General features: G+C 46.1%; 1 protein-coding gene across 1 annotated transcript; it reads right to left on the reverse strand.

Annotated features, from left to right (window-relative positions):
* Positions 1-13,809: 13,809 nt before the first annotated feature.
* On the reverse strand, positions 13,810-13,992 carry PV09_09593 (uncharacterized protein; the record flags this gene model as incomplete). Its single annotated transcript, XM_016363680.1, has 1 exon — positions 13,810-13,992. One exon carries the CDS (start codon positions 13,990-13,992, stop codon positions 13,810-13,812), a length of 183 nt encoding a protein of 60 aa, XP_016208495.1.
* Positions 13,993-14,258: the final 266 nt, after the last annotated feature.

Raw genomic sequence — 14,258 nt, forward strand, 5'->3', positions numbered from 1 at the left:
GGCTTTACTGAAGCGACCAAACGTGTATGTAGGTTAAGTATATATAGAGGAATCCAAAGTTATATTTTTAGTGCAGAACGCCTTATCAGCGGCTTGTTACTAAATTAAGTTGGTCGAGAATTCTTACTTGTAGTGGTTGAGTGGGAACCGAGGAAGATTCAGTGGCAATGATGGACTCTTCTCTCCAAAGAACATCAAATGGTGAGATATTCAGACAGTACTGGTTGTATCGCCAAGACAGTGCTCGCAGAAGAGAAATACTTGACTTGCTCAACAGTAAATCAAAAATTGACGGCTCTAAAAGCCCAGAAAATCTTATCAATCGTCTTCAGGGCTTACCGTGGGAGTTTTTGAAGATATTAGATGATCTTGTACCGTTCAAAGGACTATGGCATACAATTATGATAGGTACATTTGCCAGGATCGCAAACTTACATATGCCTGAAGTAGTTTGCCCCATTGGTTTCTGCATTTACTATTGTTAACAGCTATAGGAACTAACTCGTTGCCTACAATGGATTAGACTGCTATGGACTTGGATCATGGGACCTGATCCTCATGATTGGTCATTACTAGATCCAAAAACTGTGACCGAGTTGGAAGGGCGTTGTCCTGGATTATCTTTAGAAGATCGAGCGTTCGTGGACTACGGAATGGCCTCAAACAGATTATTTCCTGCGATTAAGGATAAAGACCGTCGTTCAAAGATAAGAGATCGTTTATGTTCTTTGAATAATATAATCCAGTCAATTTCAATGTTCATCGAAAACACTAAATATCTGGAACTAGGAAGTAAGAGCCTAGAAGAGATACTTCCAATAGGCAACACCCAAAACATCGCCAAATCTTTCCGAGAACTTCACAACGGCAAGCAGGACTGTACGATTCAGACGAGTGAATTTAAAAGCTATAACCACACTCCTTCTGATCAAAAGTCTTCTTGGATCTCGTATCGTGTTTTATGGCTTCTGGTTCTTCGGCACTTTCCTGGGATGCGAGGCATACCCCCGCGTATGAACTACAAAAGATCAAAGCTCCGAGGGAATTATGGACTACATGAGCTGTGGTGGGTGCATCTACATTCGCTCGCCGTACAGAACGGGTACGAAAATATGCGGAAGAAGTACGATGATCAGGAAGAGGCATCAATAAGTATGATTGACCATTGTGGACGCCTAATTTGTCCTTCCGACTATTACGTGGTTGATGAGCACTCGGTACGAGGCCAGCGAGAGCTTTGTTATGAGCTTCTACGCCCAGAAGGGATTAAGGAACAAATTACAAGCATACCACTTGTTACCACGGCTGTGGAGCTTAGGTATTTCAATAAAATCAAAGATAAATGTGGCCGGCCTCTAGAAATCCACTATAACGATGTCAAACCGCATCTATTCTTCGATAAGATTTACACGAGAGTGTACGATACAAAACCAGACAGATTCATGACACCCTTCGCCTTTACGCGAGATATTTTGCTTGCATTCTTTGGTCCAAAGCGCGATTTGGACATAAAAACGAGTACGAACCCAACCAACCATCTATCAGTCTCAGGCAATGAGCACCATAGCGCTAAGTCCAAGGAGCTCCACTATTTCTTAGCCGACGAGCATATGCAACAAATGCAACAGGGCGTAATACCCGTTGTGCGGGAAGAAAACAAAACAAAGCTCAATCAAAAGCTAGATCCAAAGCTAAAAGCGCTGCAAGGCTCAGACATTGGTAGCCCTACACTTTTCGTCGAACAAAACACAAACCAGGCTACAATTCGTCAAATTCAAGAGGGAGATTCTCTGCCTTGCAAGATACAGAATATTTCTCTAGGAACCGTCATGGATTACATAGAAAACTCTCCCCAAAATCAAAGGGAGGAGTTTAGGATTTTCAGTTTCGTGCCGCCACACGGCTTTCAGGTAAAGGCATCCCCTCGAAACAGGAGTCATTTGGCACTCAATCTAAAGTATGGGTTAAAAGACAGATATCTCACTGTAAACGGTAACAAAAGATTGAAGGTGACTGCCCAAGCAGATATCTTACACGCGGCAGAGGAGCGGGTTCTGGACGCAGCCTTTGAGACATCTCAGGAGTATGAGGGGAATCTTTTGGCCTATTATGATCAAGAATTTCATGCCAGCTTCAATGTGACAAGAGAGGAGAATTCTTCGTAGTCGCTAATTACACTTCCTCTGTTTCTTCGTAACTTTTGCTGTTTGCCAATGTCTTTGGAACGGTTCCATCTGGCAACTCTAACCTAAATTCATCAATGTCTTTTCGTAGTCCCTGTAAATTAATTCCAGTGAACTAATCAAGCGTTTGACATGATTTTCAGTCAAAGCTAGTCTACTTAACAAGTCTGAATGTGTTTTGAATTTACTTAGTGTTCTAGCTAAGTACGTGCAGTCTACGTTCGAACGATGGTCATTGCGGTGTACTATACCTTTGCTAGCATTCAGTCGAACTGCGTCACGGGATATTTCAGGTGAATCTAGGGTTCTACACGACTCGTTAAGAGTTCATATAAAGCCAATTAGGTCTGATTTTAGACAGCCAAACACATAGAGATAATTAAAACTAGCTTCGATTCCGTACGCATGAATTTGGGCCTATATACAAGAAAAAAATCCTTAACTTCTGTTTCCAATCTCTCTTGAAGGGTAGAGCTCCAGTACCGGGCCTCTCTGCTCACCAAAACTTCTTTGTCCGAAGAAGGGTATCCCAAAACAGAGTCCAGAGATGCTCCCGGTGACACAAGATTCCGGGCCTGACTGGGCTTTGATCGACTTGATAAGATCTTATTCATCAATATGAATGCATATCTTATAGAGAATGAAGATATCAAAGAACCAGCAAGCGCAGAAGACTAGATATCTCAAGCCTTATATTCAAATGAATATAATCAAGACGAGGAATTGATTCAAGAGGCCATGATTAAGTTACAGGATGCATTACAAGGAACAATTGAATCAGCATTTGCTCTAAATCATGGTGAGGACAACTTGGATAAGCCTAATCAGCCCCCATCAATAGCAGCAGCTCGATATCTCACACTTGCCATTCTAGCTGCTGGATTGGTGGCGGCGTAGGCGTTCTCAGATGAGTATCTAGCTTAGATAATACAGCATCTGGATTAAATGGCAGTAATACAGCACGCTAAAATCCAGCTCGTACATTATCTCGTCTTAATGCCTGAATAAATGTTCGCTTAAAGGCAGGAAGGAAGGCTGCTGAGATTTGTCCCCCCGATTCTGGGATTTGTCCCCCCTTTGGGATTTGTCCCAGGGTGGTCAAAAATAAAATTATCGTTTCGTAAACAATAAATTATCGTATTTTACGATTATTTTATGCTGAATAATATCGCGATTATCGGATTTTTTATAATAAACCGTATCACACAGACCACTTTTCCTCATCAAAATTCATTCTACCTCGTACGACAGCTACTTTTCTTCTTATTATGGCTACTGAAGAAGATTCTTTAATCTCTCTTGATTCATTTGAGTCATTTGAAGCATCAAGCACTCAAACCAGTCGTAAAAACACGTCTAGTATTCATCAATACTGTCGTACACCATCCAGCGATGAGCCTGCACGAGATAATCAAAATCGAAAGCTATACTACTGCTCTCTTTGTATATATACTGCAGCATCAACGACCAATATTCGATCATCTTTATTCAAAACATCAGATTGAATCTGATAGGCCTCTTCCTCGTACGAAAGCAACAGCAGCCAGCCAGCTTCAAGAACTTTGGAAACAAGCAGAGCTTCAGAATCAACCAACTGAGCTAAATTCACTAGTTTTAAGAAGTGTCTTGAATAAGCAAGTACTTGATCAAGCTCTTATTAAACTTATTGTCGTATGAAACCTCTCATTTCGAGTTGTTGAGTCGCCAGAGTTTCATACCTTCTGTCAAGCGCTGAACTCTGAATCAGTCAACTATATTACAACAGCTCACTCAGCTGTAAGTAAGTTGATCCAAAATTCATTTCAACAATAGAAGGATATCGTACGAAAAAAGGTCCAATCAGCTTTGACAGATATCCATCTTTCTGTTGATATCTGGACCTCTCCAAATAATCATCTATTATTAGCTATATGTGCTCATTTCGTTGATTCACAAGAAAAACGAATAAAAGCTCTTTTAGCTCTTCGTACGGTAGCTAACCATAGTGGAGAAGAGCAGTGGAATGTTCTTCTTCCTGTTCTTCAAGACTATAGTATTCTACAAAAGCTAGGAGTACTTGTGGCGGATAATTCAACAATAAATGATACCCTTTGTCGTACGATCTCTCAGCATCTATCAGATCAAGATATTACCTGGGATCCTTTACATCAACGAATTCGCTGTCAGGGCCATACAATCAATCTTATTGTTCAAGCCTTTCTTTTTACTCAGACTCAGCTTGAACAGATTGAGTCGTACGACAAAGAAAATACACTTGAGACTGAGTTAGATAAACAATCTCAAGTAGAAAGAGAAGAGGTCTTTCGTACGATAGGCATTCTTGGAAAGCTTCACAATATTATTGTCCACTCTCGATCTTCAGCAAATTGTACGAAAGAATTTGTGTCCTTTGCACAATAACGAATACCACTAGATAATTCAACACGATGGAATAGCTGGTATCAGATATTAAGTACTGCACTTAATAAAAAATCAGCTATTGATGAGTATGTAAAAGCCAATTTTGCATTGCTTGAAAAAGATCATCTTTCGCCACAAGACTGGACAGCTCTTCGTATGATAAACTCTTTCTTACAACGATTCTATCGAGCGACACTAGAGACTCAAGGTGATCGTGTTACACTTGATCAGCTTCTCTTTACAATGGACGTGCTTGGTAAACATATGGAAAAGTCACTTCAGCATTATCGTACATAAAAAGATCTAAGCGTTCGAATTCAACACGCTTTTCGGAAGTTTGAAGAGTATTACCGCAAAACAGATAGCTCTCCTTTTTATGCTGCTGCATTAATCCTTCATCCGAATCGTCGTACGAAGTATGCAAAAATATGGTGGAAAAGAGACTACCAAAAAGTTATTCTTCCAAAAGTCAAAGAGCTATGGATTCAGTATAGAGATTCAGGAAGTTTACTAACAACAGTGTTGTACGAAACACCAGATATTCAGCCTCTGAAAGAGCTAGATGAGTTTGATCGAATTGTTAATGAGTTTAATGAATGTATTACTCGTCTAGCAAGTCAAGATGAGTACGAAGACTATTGTGCTGAAGCACCTCATGATGTTCAAACTACACCTCTTCAGAGGTGGTGTGAAGGTTCACAAAGAAAGCGCTGGCCACGATTATCAGCATTTGCGATTAATATTTTGTCAATTCCAGCTATGAGCGATGAGCCAGAGCGAGTATTTTCAGGAGGCCGTCGTACAATGTCATGGGAGAGAATGCAGCTTGGTGTTTCAAGCCTTGAGCATACAGAATGTATGAAAAGTTGGCATCGGAGCGGAATTCTGATCGAAAAGGAATAAAAATACAATTAAACGATAATAAACGATGAATAACATAAAATACCGATAAAAAACCGATAATCGTATCGTTTGTATCGTCTTATCGTTGACCACCCTGATTTGTCCCCCCTTTGAGATTTGTCCCCCCTGCTAGCTGTACTGTAATTTAAATCGCTGTAAACGGCTTAGTGCAGTGCCACCTATTTTATTAATTATTTAAGAGATAACAAACTTATATAGTTAATAAAGGTTTCTATATACTATCTATAGCATTATCCTTTATTTAGGCTAAGCGATGACCACGCGTCTGATGCTTTATATGCTGCAGCGCGCTTAGACCGCAATACTGGTGTACTTTGCACTATAGGCAGTGATCTTCAAGCCTGAACTTGTGCAAATCTTTCAGCATAGAAGGCATCTTTGTCTCCAAAATGAAAGTTCCACGCCATAGTTGAGGTGCAATCAGCATAGATTCCATAGGTACTTAGTGCCATATGCCGTGCCTCAACTAACTTAGGTGGAGCGTCTTCCTATCTGGTCTTATATAAATGACTAAAGACTGCGGACATATTGTGTAAGCCATCTAGAACTGGTTGATGTTAACGGCATTCAATATCTGCTAAGAACTCCTCTAAAGATAGAGGCTGCCATAAAGATTATTGTTGTGGTGGTTGTAGTAGTTATAGCAGTTATGGCGGTAGTGATAATAGGGCTTCAGTAACAGATACTGTGACGGAAATTGGTGAAGAATGAATAGAAGCAGTTGGCAAAGAAAGCGGAGTTGACACTGGCCCAGCTGTTACTGGGATTGATATAGACATAGATGTTATTACAGAATTTTTTGTAGATAGCATGTGCGGAGCCATAGATATAGTAACCTGCGTACTAGTTGATAAGGCTTCAGCTGGTGTCTGTCCTTCTTTCTAGTTTATAGGGTTAAATCATGGTACAGAGCGCTTAAATGCTGACAGATCTCGGCGAGTTGATGATTGGCTCTTCTTCTGCGCTCCTCTTGTATTAGCTAGAAGTGGGTTATCTTTGCCTGGCTTTCTGAGCACTACTATGGTGGATATCCTGAAGTATTCCAGGCAGTAGCCTAGTCTGAGGCTCTGGTTCAAGATATTGGCGAGGTGTTTTACTAGTAGCTCAGCTCCTGCCTTCAGCGCCTTATTTGTTATCCTGTCCGGGCCTGCCGCTTTTAGCAGGGCGGTGGCCATTACGGCCTCTAGGACCTCCTTCTCCGTGATATCTGGTAGGTTTATCTGCTGGTCATATTATGCATTCTGGATGTCATCGAGATCTCCCCTCAGAGGCGCTGGGAAGAAGACTTCTCAGAAAATCTATGCCTCCTATCCTATATTAGGATATCAAATCGCTGATGTAACACTTAGAGGTTAGTTCTCCCTTGTCCTCGCCCACTTTACTACCTTCTAAAGAGAGTTAGGAGTAGCTGCTGCCATCTCTACCCTGTCTCTGTGTGCTGCCTTTAGAGCCTTCTTGACCATCTTAGTCTTCAGGTTCCGTGCAGCTTTGTACGTTTCCCATGACTCCGCTGTATGGTCCATACTATAGAATCACTTAAGTCATTTTAATTCAGTTAGTACTTGTTTATATTCCATATTCTATCCCTCTTTTGCCTATGGTAAGGGCCGTGTGTTAGGGAGGACTTCATTTGCCGCCCCGTCAATTATGCTTGCAATCTCCTTGGTGTATCAATCCATTGCCCTCTTAGTTCTTAGCTACTTTACCTGAGGTAGCGTCTGTGCAAGCGCCTTCCAAAACCTCTCTTCCTTGAGATGTTTCTATCGCCTTATAGGTTTCCTCTCTCCGTGTTGGACTTTCAGGTCTATAATTATACTTATCAGTAGGTGATTAGAGTCATACTTTATATCTCTGTCTACTTCACACTGGATTATCTGATCTACTAATCCTGTGGATATCTAGCAGAGGTTGATTATTGTTCTCTTTTCTCCCTCTTCGTATGTGATCGCTCCTTGGCGGAGTGTGCTCATCATACCTATGCTCTGTATAATGTCCAGCAGCTCCTCTGCTTCCTCATATTTGTCTACCCCTTCTCCACCCCATACTAGGTGGTGGAGGTTGAAGTCGCCTAGCGCTATCTGCTCTTCCACACTGTTCTCCTGGCAGACTTCCTGTGTAAGGAATTGGTTATAGGAGTGTGAGATAGATCGTAGGATTCAAGAATATCCGCTAGCTCTTGAACGTATGTCCTCGAGCTGCCTTAAATACACAGGTGCGCGGGGGCCGCGTAGGCGTCTCATCCTCTTACCGTTGGGGTTTTTTGGAAGCGCGCTCTTGCGTCCTTCTGAGAATTGCTGTAAGGGGTGGATGTAAGCGTGATATCAAGATGGAGAGCAATAGGTTTGGATTCGTGTCAAGACTGACGACTGAGGAAGTAAACTAAAAGGAATGCTGTGCGTAGCTTAAATACTACAGTCCCATAGAGCATGTGACTCGCGGCCTAAGCGCAGCTGCCCCGTGCGCTGATTCACTCTCAACTCCCGTGCGCTAGTTCACTCTCTGTTCCTCACAATTGCAGTGGCTTATACACATTATATATAAATAACCTGGCTTCTATCCCCACTTTCTTCGCTCTGTCTGATATATAAGGTGCATATATCCCTAGTGTGTGCTTTAAATTACCATTTGGTCTGGTCCAGCCTCTTATTCACAAAGAAGCAGACCCTTGCCGTCTTGCCCTCCTGTTCAGGTGGGTAGCAGAGGTGGAAGGTCTCCTTGGCTGGATGGCCATGATATTATACTCTGCCGTCCTGGCATCTTGTATTAGTATAGCTATTACTATATCCTTTAATTTTCAAACATTATGCTATAGTATACTTAGTTAGATGTGTTCCACTGTAAGGGTATTGTCACGAAACCGATAGAAGAGATCTGCTCAAGTGTCACGTGAAGTGAAATAATGAGATTCGTCGTCTGTCTACTCAGATCGTGCGGTACAGGTGTAGTACCAAGGTCAAGACGTTGCACAAGAGAGGGAGTATCTAAGAGTGACTCATGCTTAAATACACAGAGGGAAAGGGTAAGGCTTGTCTACCTTGCCTAATTCAGGCTCAGTCCACCGATATCGGATATATATTAGCTGAGCTATATTAGCCAATATTAAGTTATATTGGCTAACATCGAGTTATGTTGGCTAATGTTAGCCAACATCCGGTCTGGTAAGGCAACAGAATGGTGCCTATCACGTGTCATGGGGAAGACCCCGTGACAGTACCCCCCTCCTAGCCGGCGAAGCCTCTAAGGAGGAGTTTGGGGAGGGATATCGAGGTTCCGGGCTCGGGTGTGCGGGTGTGGTTGTTCGGGATCAGGTCGGGCTCAGTTATCCGGGATCAGGTCGGGCTCAGTCATTCAGGTTCAGGTCAGGTTCAGTCATTCGGGTTCAGGTCAGGTTCAGTCATTCGGGTTCAGGTCAGGTTCAGTCATTCGGGTTTAGGTCGGGTTCAGTCATTCAGGTTTAGGTCAGGTTCAGTCATTTGGGTTCAGGTCAGGTTCAATCATTCGGGTTCAGGTCAGGTTCAGTCATTTGGGTTCAGGTCAGGTTTAGTCATTCAGGTTCAGGCAGTCGGACTTAGTTGTCCGGGTTCAGGTCCGGTTGCTGCGGTTTCTAAGCTTGCGTCGTAGCAGCTCAATCTGGGATGTATTCTGTGCTTCATATTCAGCGAGAGCTGCTGTCTCGAGTAAGGCTTCTTCAGGTTCCCAGGTGTTGTCGTCCGGGTTGTCATATCCACGCCATTTGACCAGGAACTGTAGTTGGCGGCGGTGGATTCGGGCGTCGAGGATCCGTTCAATCAGGTATTCGTCTTCTCCATCAACCTCAATTGGGGGTGGAGGCTCCTACTGCTGACCAGGCAGCGGTTTGTAGTCGGTAGCTGGCATTAGGTTTGATATATTCACCACAGGCCATATACGCACTGAGCTAGGTAGCTTTAACTTGTATGCGTAAGGTGACACTTTCCTTTCAATCTCATATGGGCCTGCATTCTTCCAGTCCAGTTTCTTAGTTGGGCGGTGGCTGCGCATATTCTTCAAGTTCAGCCAAACCAGGTCGCCCACTTGGTAGTTAGGCCCTATTTGTCTGTTGCGATCGGCTTTCTCTGCATAGACAGCTTGGGCCCAGGCCATTTCATCGTAGAGGTGTTGGTTCAGGTCCTGCATCCGGCTTACAAAGCGGTCAACGTCACTCGCTGCTAGGGACTGTGGGTGGTCAGATGGTGGTTCAAAACCCATCCGTGGGTGTTGGCCAGTGTTTGCCAGGAATGGTGTTGCTCCTGTCGTTTCGTTTCGGCTGTTGTTAGCCGCGAATTCTGCCATGGGCAGCCAGTCATCCCAATCGTCTTGCATGTAGTTTACAAAGCTGCGGAGGTACTGCTCCATTTCACCATTAGCGCGTTCGGTCTGACCATCTGTTTCAGGGTGGTAGGCAGTTGATAGTCGGGCGTCAATATGGAGGCGTTTGCATAAGTGCCTCCAAAAGAGCGACACAAATGTGCTCCCCCGGTCCGATACAATCGTGTCAGGCAAACCATGGAGTTTCCACACGTGGCGGAGGAATAATTGGGCCACTGCGGGTGCTGAGATCTCTGAGCATCCGATGAAGTGTCGTTGCTTAGACAAGCGGTCTACTACCACCATGATGTTCGTGTTGCCGTTAGAGGCAGGCAGCTCAACCACGAAGTCGACTGAAATGTCTCGCCAGCGCCGTTCAGGTACGGGCAAGGGCTTCAACACGCCGGTATAGGCAGTTCTCCAGGCCTTTGCTCGGGAGCAGATATGGCAGGAGGCGACGAAGCGTCTTACTGACTCGTACATCTTAGGCCAGTGATAATTACGGGACAGGAGTTCAAGCGTCCGAGAGCGGCCAGGGTGGCCCCCAACTGGTGAGTCGTGCACAAATCGGAGTAGCTTGATCTTCAGTTCATCATCATCGGGAATCACCATTCGGCCTCTGTAATAGAGCCGGTCGTTGATGACCTCGCACTCCGCCAAGGTAATCAGTTTTGATTTGCGTACGCTATCGCGGAGTTGGCGACGGACTTCAGCAATAAACTCGTCCTTGGGGTACTCTTCTTCAATGATTTGCTCAATTGATCTGTTCGTTTCTACTAGGCTAAAGTCAAATATCTCGGGTCGTAGTAACGTTTGTTGCCGGAGGCGGCGAGCTTCCTCTTGGGCGGGCTGGTCTTGCGAGCGTCGGGTTAGGGCATCCGGCTTTTGTCCCTGGGTGCCCGGTCGGTATGTGATCTTGAAGTTGAAACGTGATAGGTACTCTGACCAGCGAGCCTGTCGGTGGCTAAGTTGCTTCGTGGTGCAGAAATATTGCAGGTTCTTGTGGTCGCTTAGTACTTTTATGGGGTGTACTGCTCCCTCCAGTTCGGGTCGCCATTGTTCAAAGCATCGGATGATAGCCAGCAACTCCTTATCATAAATCTCATAGTTGCATTCGGCCGGACTCAGCCTTCTCGAGAAGTAAGCGACAGGGCGAAGGACTCCTTCATTGTCCTCTTGCGACAGCACTCCTCCCGAGCAGTAGTCGGAGGAGTCCGCCTCCACTACACAGGGTAGCGAGGGGTCGAAGTGTCGCAAGATAGGTGCGGTTGTAAAAGCTGTCTTCAGGTGGTCGAACGCCTTCTGGCAGGCGGTTGTCCAGAGAAAGGGGGAGTCCTTTCGAGTGAGCTGTGTAAGGGGGGCAGCTAGCGTCGAGAAATTATCGATGAAGCGGCGGTAGAAGTTTGCAAAGCCTAAGAACCCACGAACGTCCTTAACGTTTCGGGGTGCCTCCCAGTTCAGAATGGCGGAGACCTTCTCAGGGTCCATTTTGATGCCATTGGTGGTCAGTATCAGACCAAGGTATTTCACTTCCTGTTAGTGAAACTCGCATTTATCAATATCGAGTTGGAGGCCGGCAGCCTCTAGTGCTTTTAGCACCTGTCGTACGTGCTCCTTGTGTTCTTTCAAGCTGTTGCTGTATATGAGGATATCATCAATATACGCGGTACAGAAAATGTCTAAGAACGGGCGCAGGACATCGTTTACATAGTGTTGGAACGTGCTAGGAGCATTTGCAAGGCCGAAGGGCATCACCAGGTATTCAAAGAGGCCTTCACGAGTGCGGAAGGCCGTCAAGTACTCATGGCCAGGTGCGATTCGGATTCGGTTGAAAGCTGAGATAATATCCAGCTTAGTAAAGTATTTTGCTTTACTAAGACAGTTCAGTGTCTCTTGGACCAGAGGGATCGGGTAACGGTTCTTGACTGTGATCTCGTTGAGTTTTCGGTAATCAACGCAGAATCGGAGGCCTCCTCCTGGCTTCTTTACAAAGATTACTGGGGAGGACACAGGCGATGAGCTGGGTCGGATGAATCCTTTAGCAAGGTTCTCAGTCAGGTATTTGCGCAGGGCTAGGAGCTCATGGTGCGACATTGCATAAAGTGGTCCGTAGGTAGGCTTGGCTCCAGGGATTAGTTCGATTCGGTGGTCATACAGGCGATGTTCCGGGAGTTCATCTGCCTTTTTTCGGGAAAACAAGTCCAAGAAGTCCCAGTAGTCACGTGGCAGTTTCGCCTTCGGGTCAGTATGCTTCTTATCTAAGAGTGCCTTTTCGACATCGGCTAGTGAGACTGCAAAGATTTCCACGCCGCGTTTCCTTGAGAGCCGGTAAAAGGGGGCTGCGCCAATTGCGCAGATATCCATCGTGGTATCGGAGGGGGAGCTCTCCTCTAGACCTTGGTCGTCCACAGGAGGGGGCTCATCTGGCGGGTCGGGTGCTCGGGCGATAAACTGCATTGCCTACAATTCGCGTTTCCAATCATCCCATCGGGATGGGGTGCTAGGGCGGTTCGGCGAAGCCTTCGCCGAACCCCTTTTGGGGGCGGTTTGGAAGCCATCAGGTTCGGGTGGTTCTGGTTGTTGTTTGTCTATGAAGTGGTTGCAGCATATCGGGGCTGTGAACTGTAGCTTATTGCGTTCATAATCCACTTGCACGCGGTGCTCAAAGTTCCAGGGCTGGCCGAGGATAAGGTCGTGCTTACCCAGGGTTGTCAGGTAGAAGGTAATCACTTCGCAGTGATTATCGACAGTCATCTGGAGAGTTACTGAGTGGGTGACCCTCGCAGTGACGGTTCGGGATCCATCGAAGGCATTCAGGTCAATATATTGATTCAGTCTCGTTCGTCTCAGGCCATGTCTAAGCGCGAAGTCGCTGCTCATGAACCCCTTTCCTGTAGCACCCGAGTCCACTATTCCGTGGGCGTTCACCTGAGTGGCGCCCTGCTTTAGTGTTCCTGAAATAGTGATTCGGTGCTTCCAGTCCTTCAGGGAGTTCAGTTCAGTGAGGTTCACAAACAGCGACACAGGGCGCGGTCCCAGAGCGCGACTTAGTTCTGGGACCGTCCTTTTGACCGGTCGGACCCTCTAGATGAGGCGGAGCTAGATCGGGAGTTCGGGCGAGAATCGCGAGCGCGGCGGGGGCTGTCGCGGCGGGCTGGCGAACGGGTGCGTGAGGAGACCGCATTGACGCTCCTAGAGCGTTTGGAGCCTTCAGGGCGGTTCGGGAGGGAAGCCTTACAATTGGGCGAGATGTGCTTATCGGAGCCACACTTATAGCATAGTCCTTCTCGGCGGCGGCGTTCTCGTTCATCCGAGCCTGCCGGGGCGTAGCCTAAGACATCCACATCCATGGCGTCAGGGTGTCGGCGGGGCTGGGCTGGTTGCTTCGGGGCGGAGCGGGAGTTGCTGTTGATGAAGCGCAACTGCTCGTCAATCCTGGCTACCAGGTTCACATAATCAGTTAGGTGTTCCGGTTCAGGTTGGGTGATCATTAGGCGCTGTAGTTCTGGACTGATAGCGCCCTTCAGGAGCATGTACTGTGCCCCTTCCGCAGCACCTGCTTTACTCGCCAAGGTCCTGAATTCTGTAAAAAAAAGGGGCGATTCCCTTGACGAAGGTCGCGCAGCTTTAGTTCAGCATTAACGCGCTCATTTGGGTCCCCATATTGTTTGTCGAGCCAAGAGATCAGTGATTGCAGGGTCGGGAAATCATGGCCAAGGCGGCCCAGCGTGATTGCTGGTTCCCCAGAAATGCGAGAGCGTGTATAGGTTAATTTAGCCGTTTCACTGGGATAACGGTCGGAATTGCCCGAGAGCTTGTTCATCAGAGCTGCTTTCCATTCGGCGAGCTGGCTACGTTTGCCAGTGAGCTCGGAGATATCTGGGAGTCTTTCTGACAATTGGGTTCGGGTCACCAGGAGCTCTTTCTGCAGGGCAGGCCCAGAGCCGTTTGTAGGCTCGGTGGGTGTATCCGTTTGTTATAGGTCGCCAGTATTAGGCGCAGTATAGGTGGTGCCAGGGGGAGAGCCAGGAGGTGATTTAAGGGCGGCTATCTCTTCACTTAGAGTAAATACCACCTGGTTCTGTCGCGCCAGAGCTTCTTGCAGGGCGGTCATTTGCACCTGCATAGCACGGATAATCGTTTCCAGTTCTGTTGTCATGGCTGTTAAAAATGGTAGGTGCAACGTAGTGTCACGAAACTGATAGAAGAGATCTGCTCAAGTGTCACGTGAAGTGAAATAATGAGATTCGTCGTCTGTCTACTTAGATCGTGCGGTACAGGTGTAGTACCAAGGTCAAGACGTTGCACAAGAGAGAGAGTATCTAAGAGTGACTCATGCTTAAATACACAGAGGGAAAGGGTAAGGCTTATCTGCCTTGCCTAATTCAGGCTCAGTCCTCCAATATCGGATATATATTAGCTGAG

This window comes from Verruconis gallopava, assembly GCF_000836295.1.
Source record: "Verruconis gallopava strain CBS 43764 unplaced genomic scaffold supercont1.87, whole genome shotgun sequence".
NCBI classification, from domain to species: Eukaryota; Fungi; Ascomycota; class Dothideomycetes; order Venturiales; family Sympoventuriaceae; genus Verruconis; species Verruconis gallopava.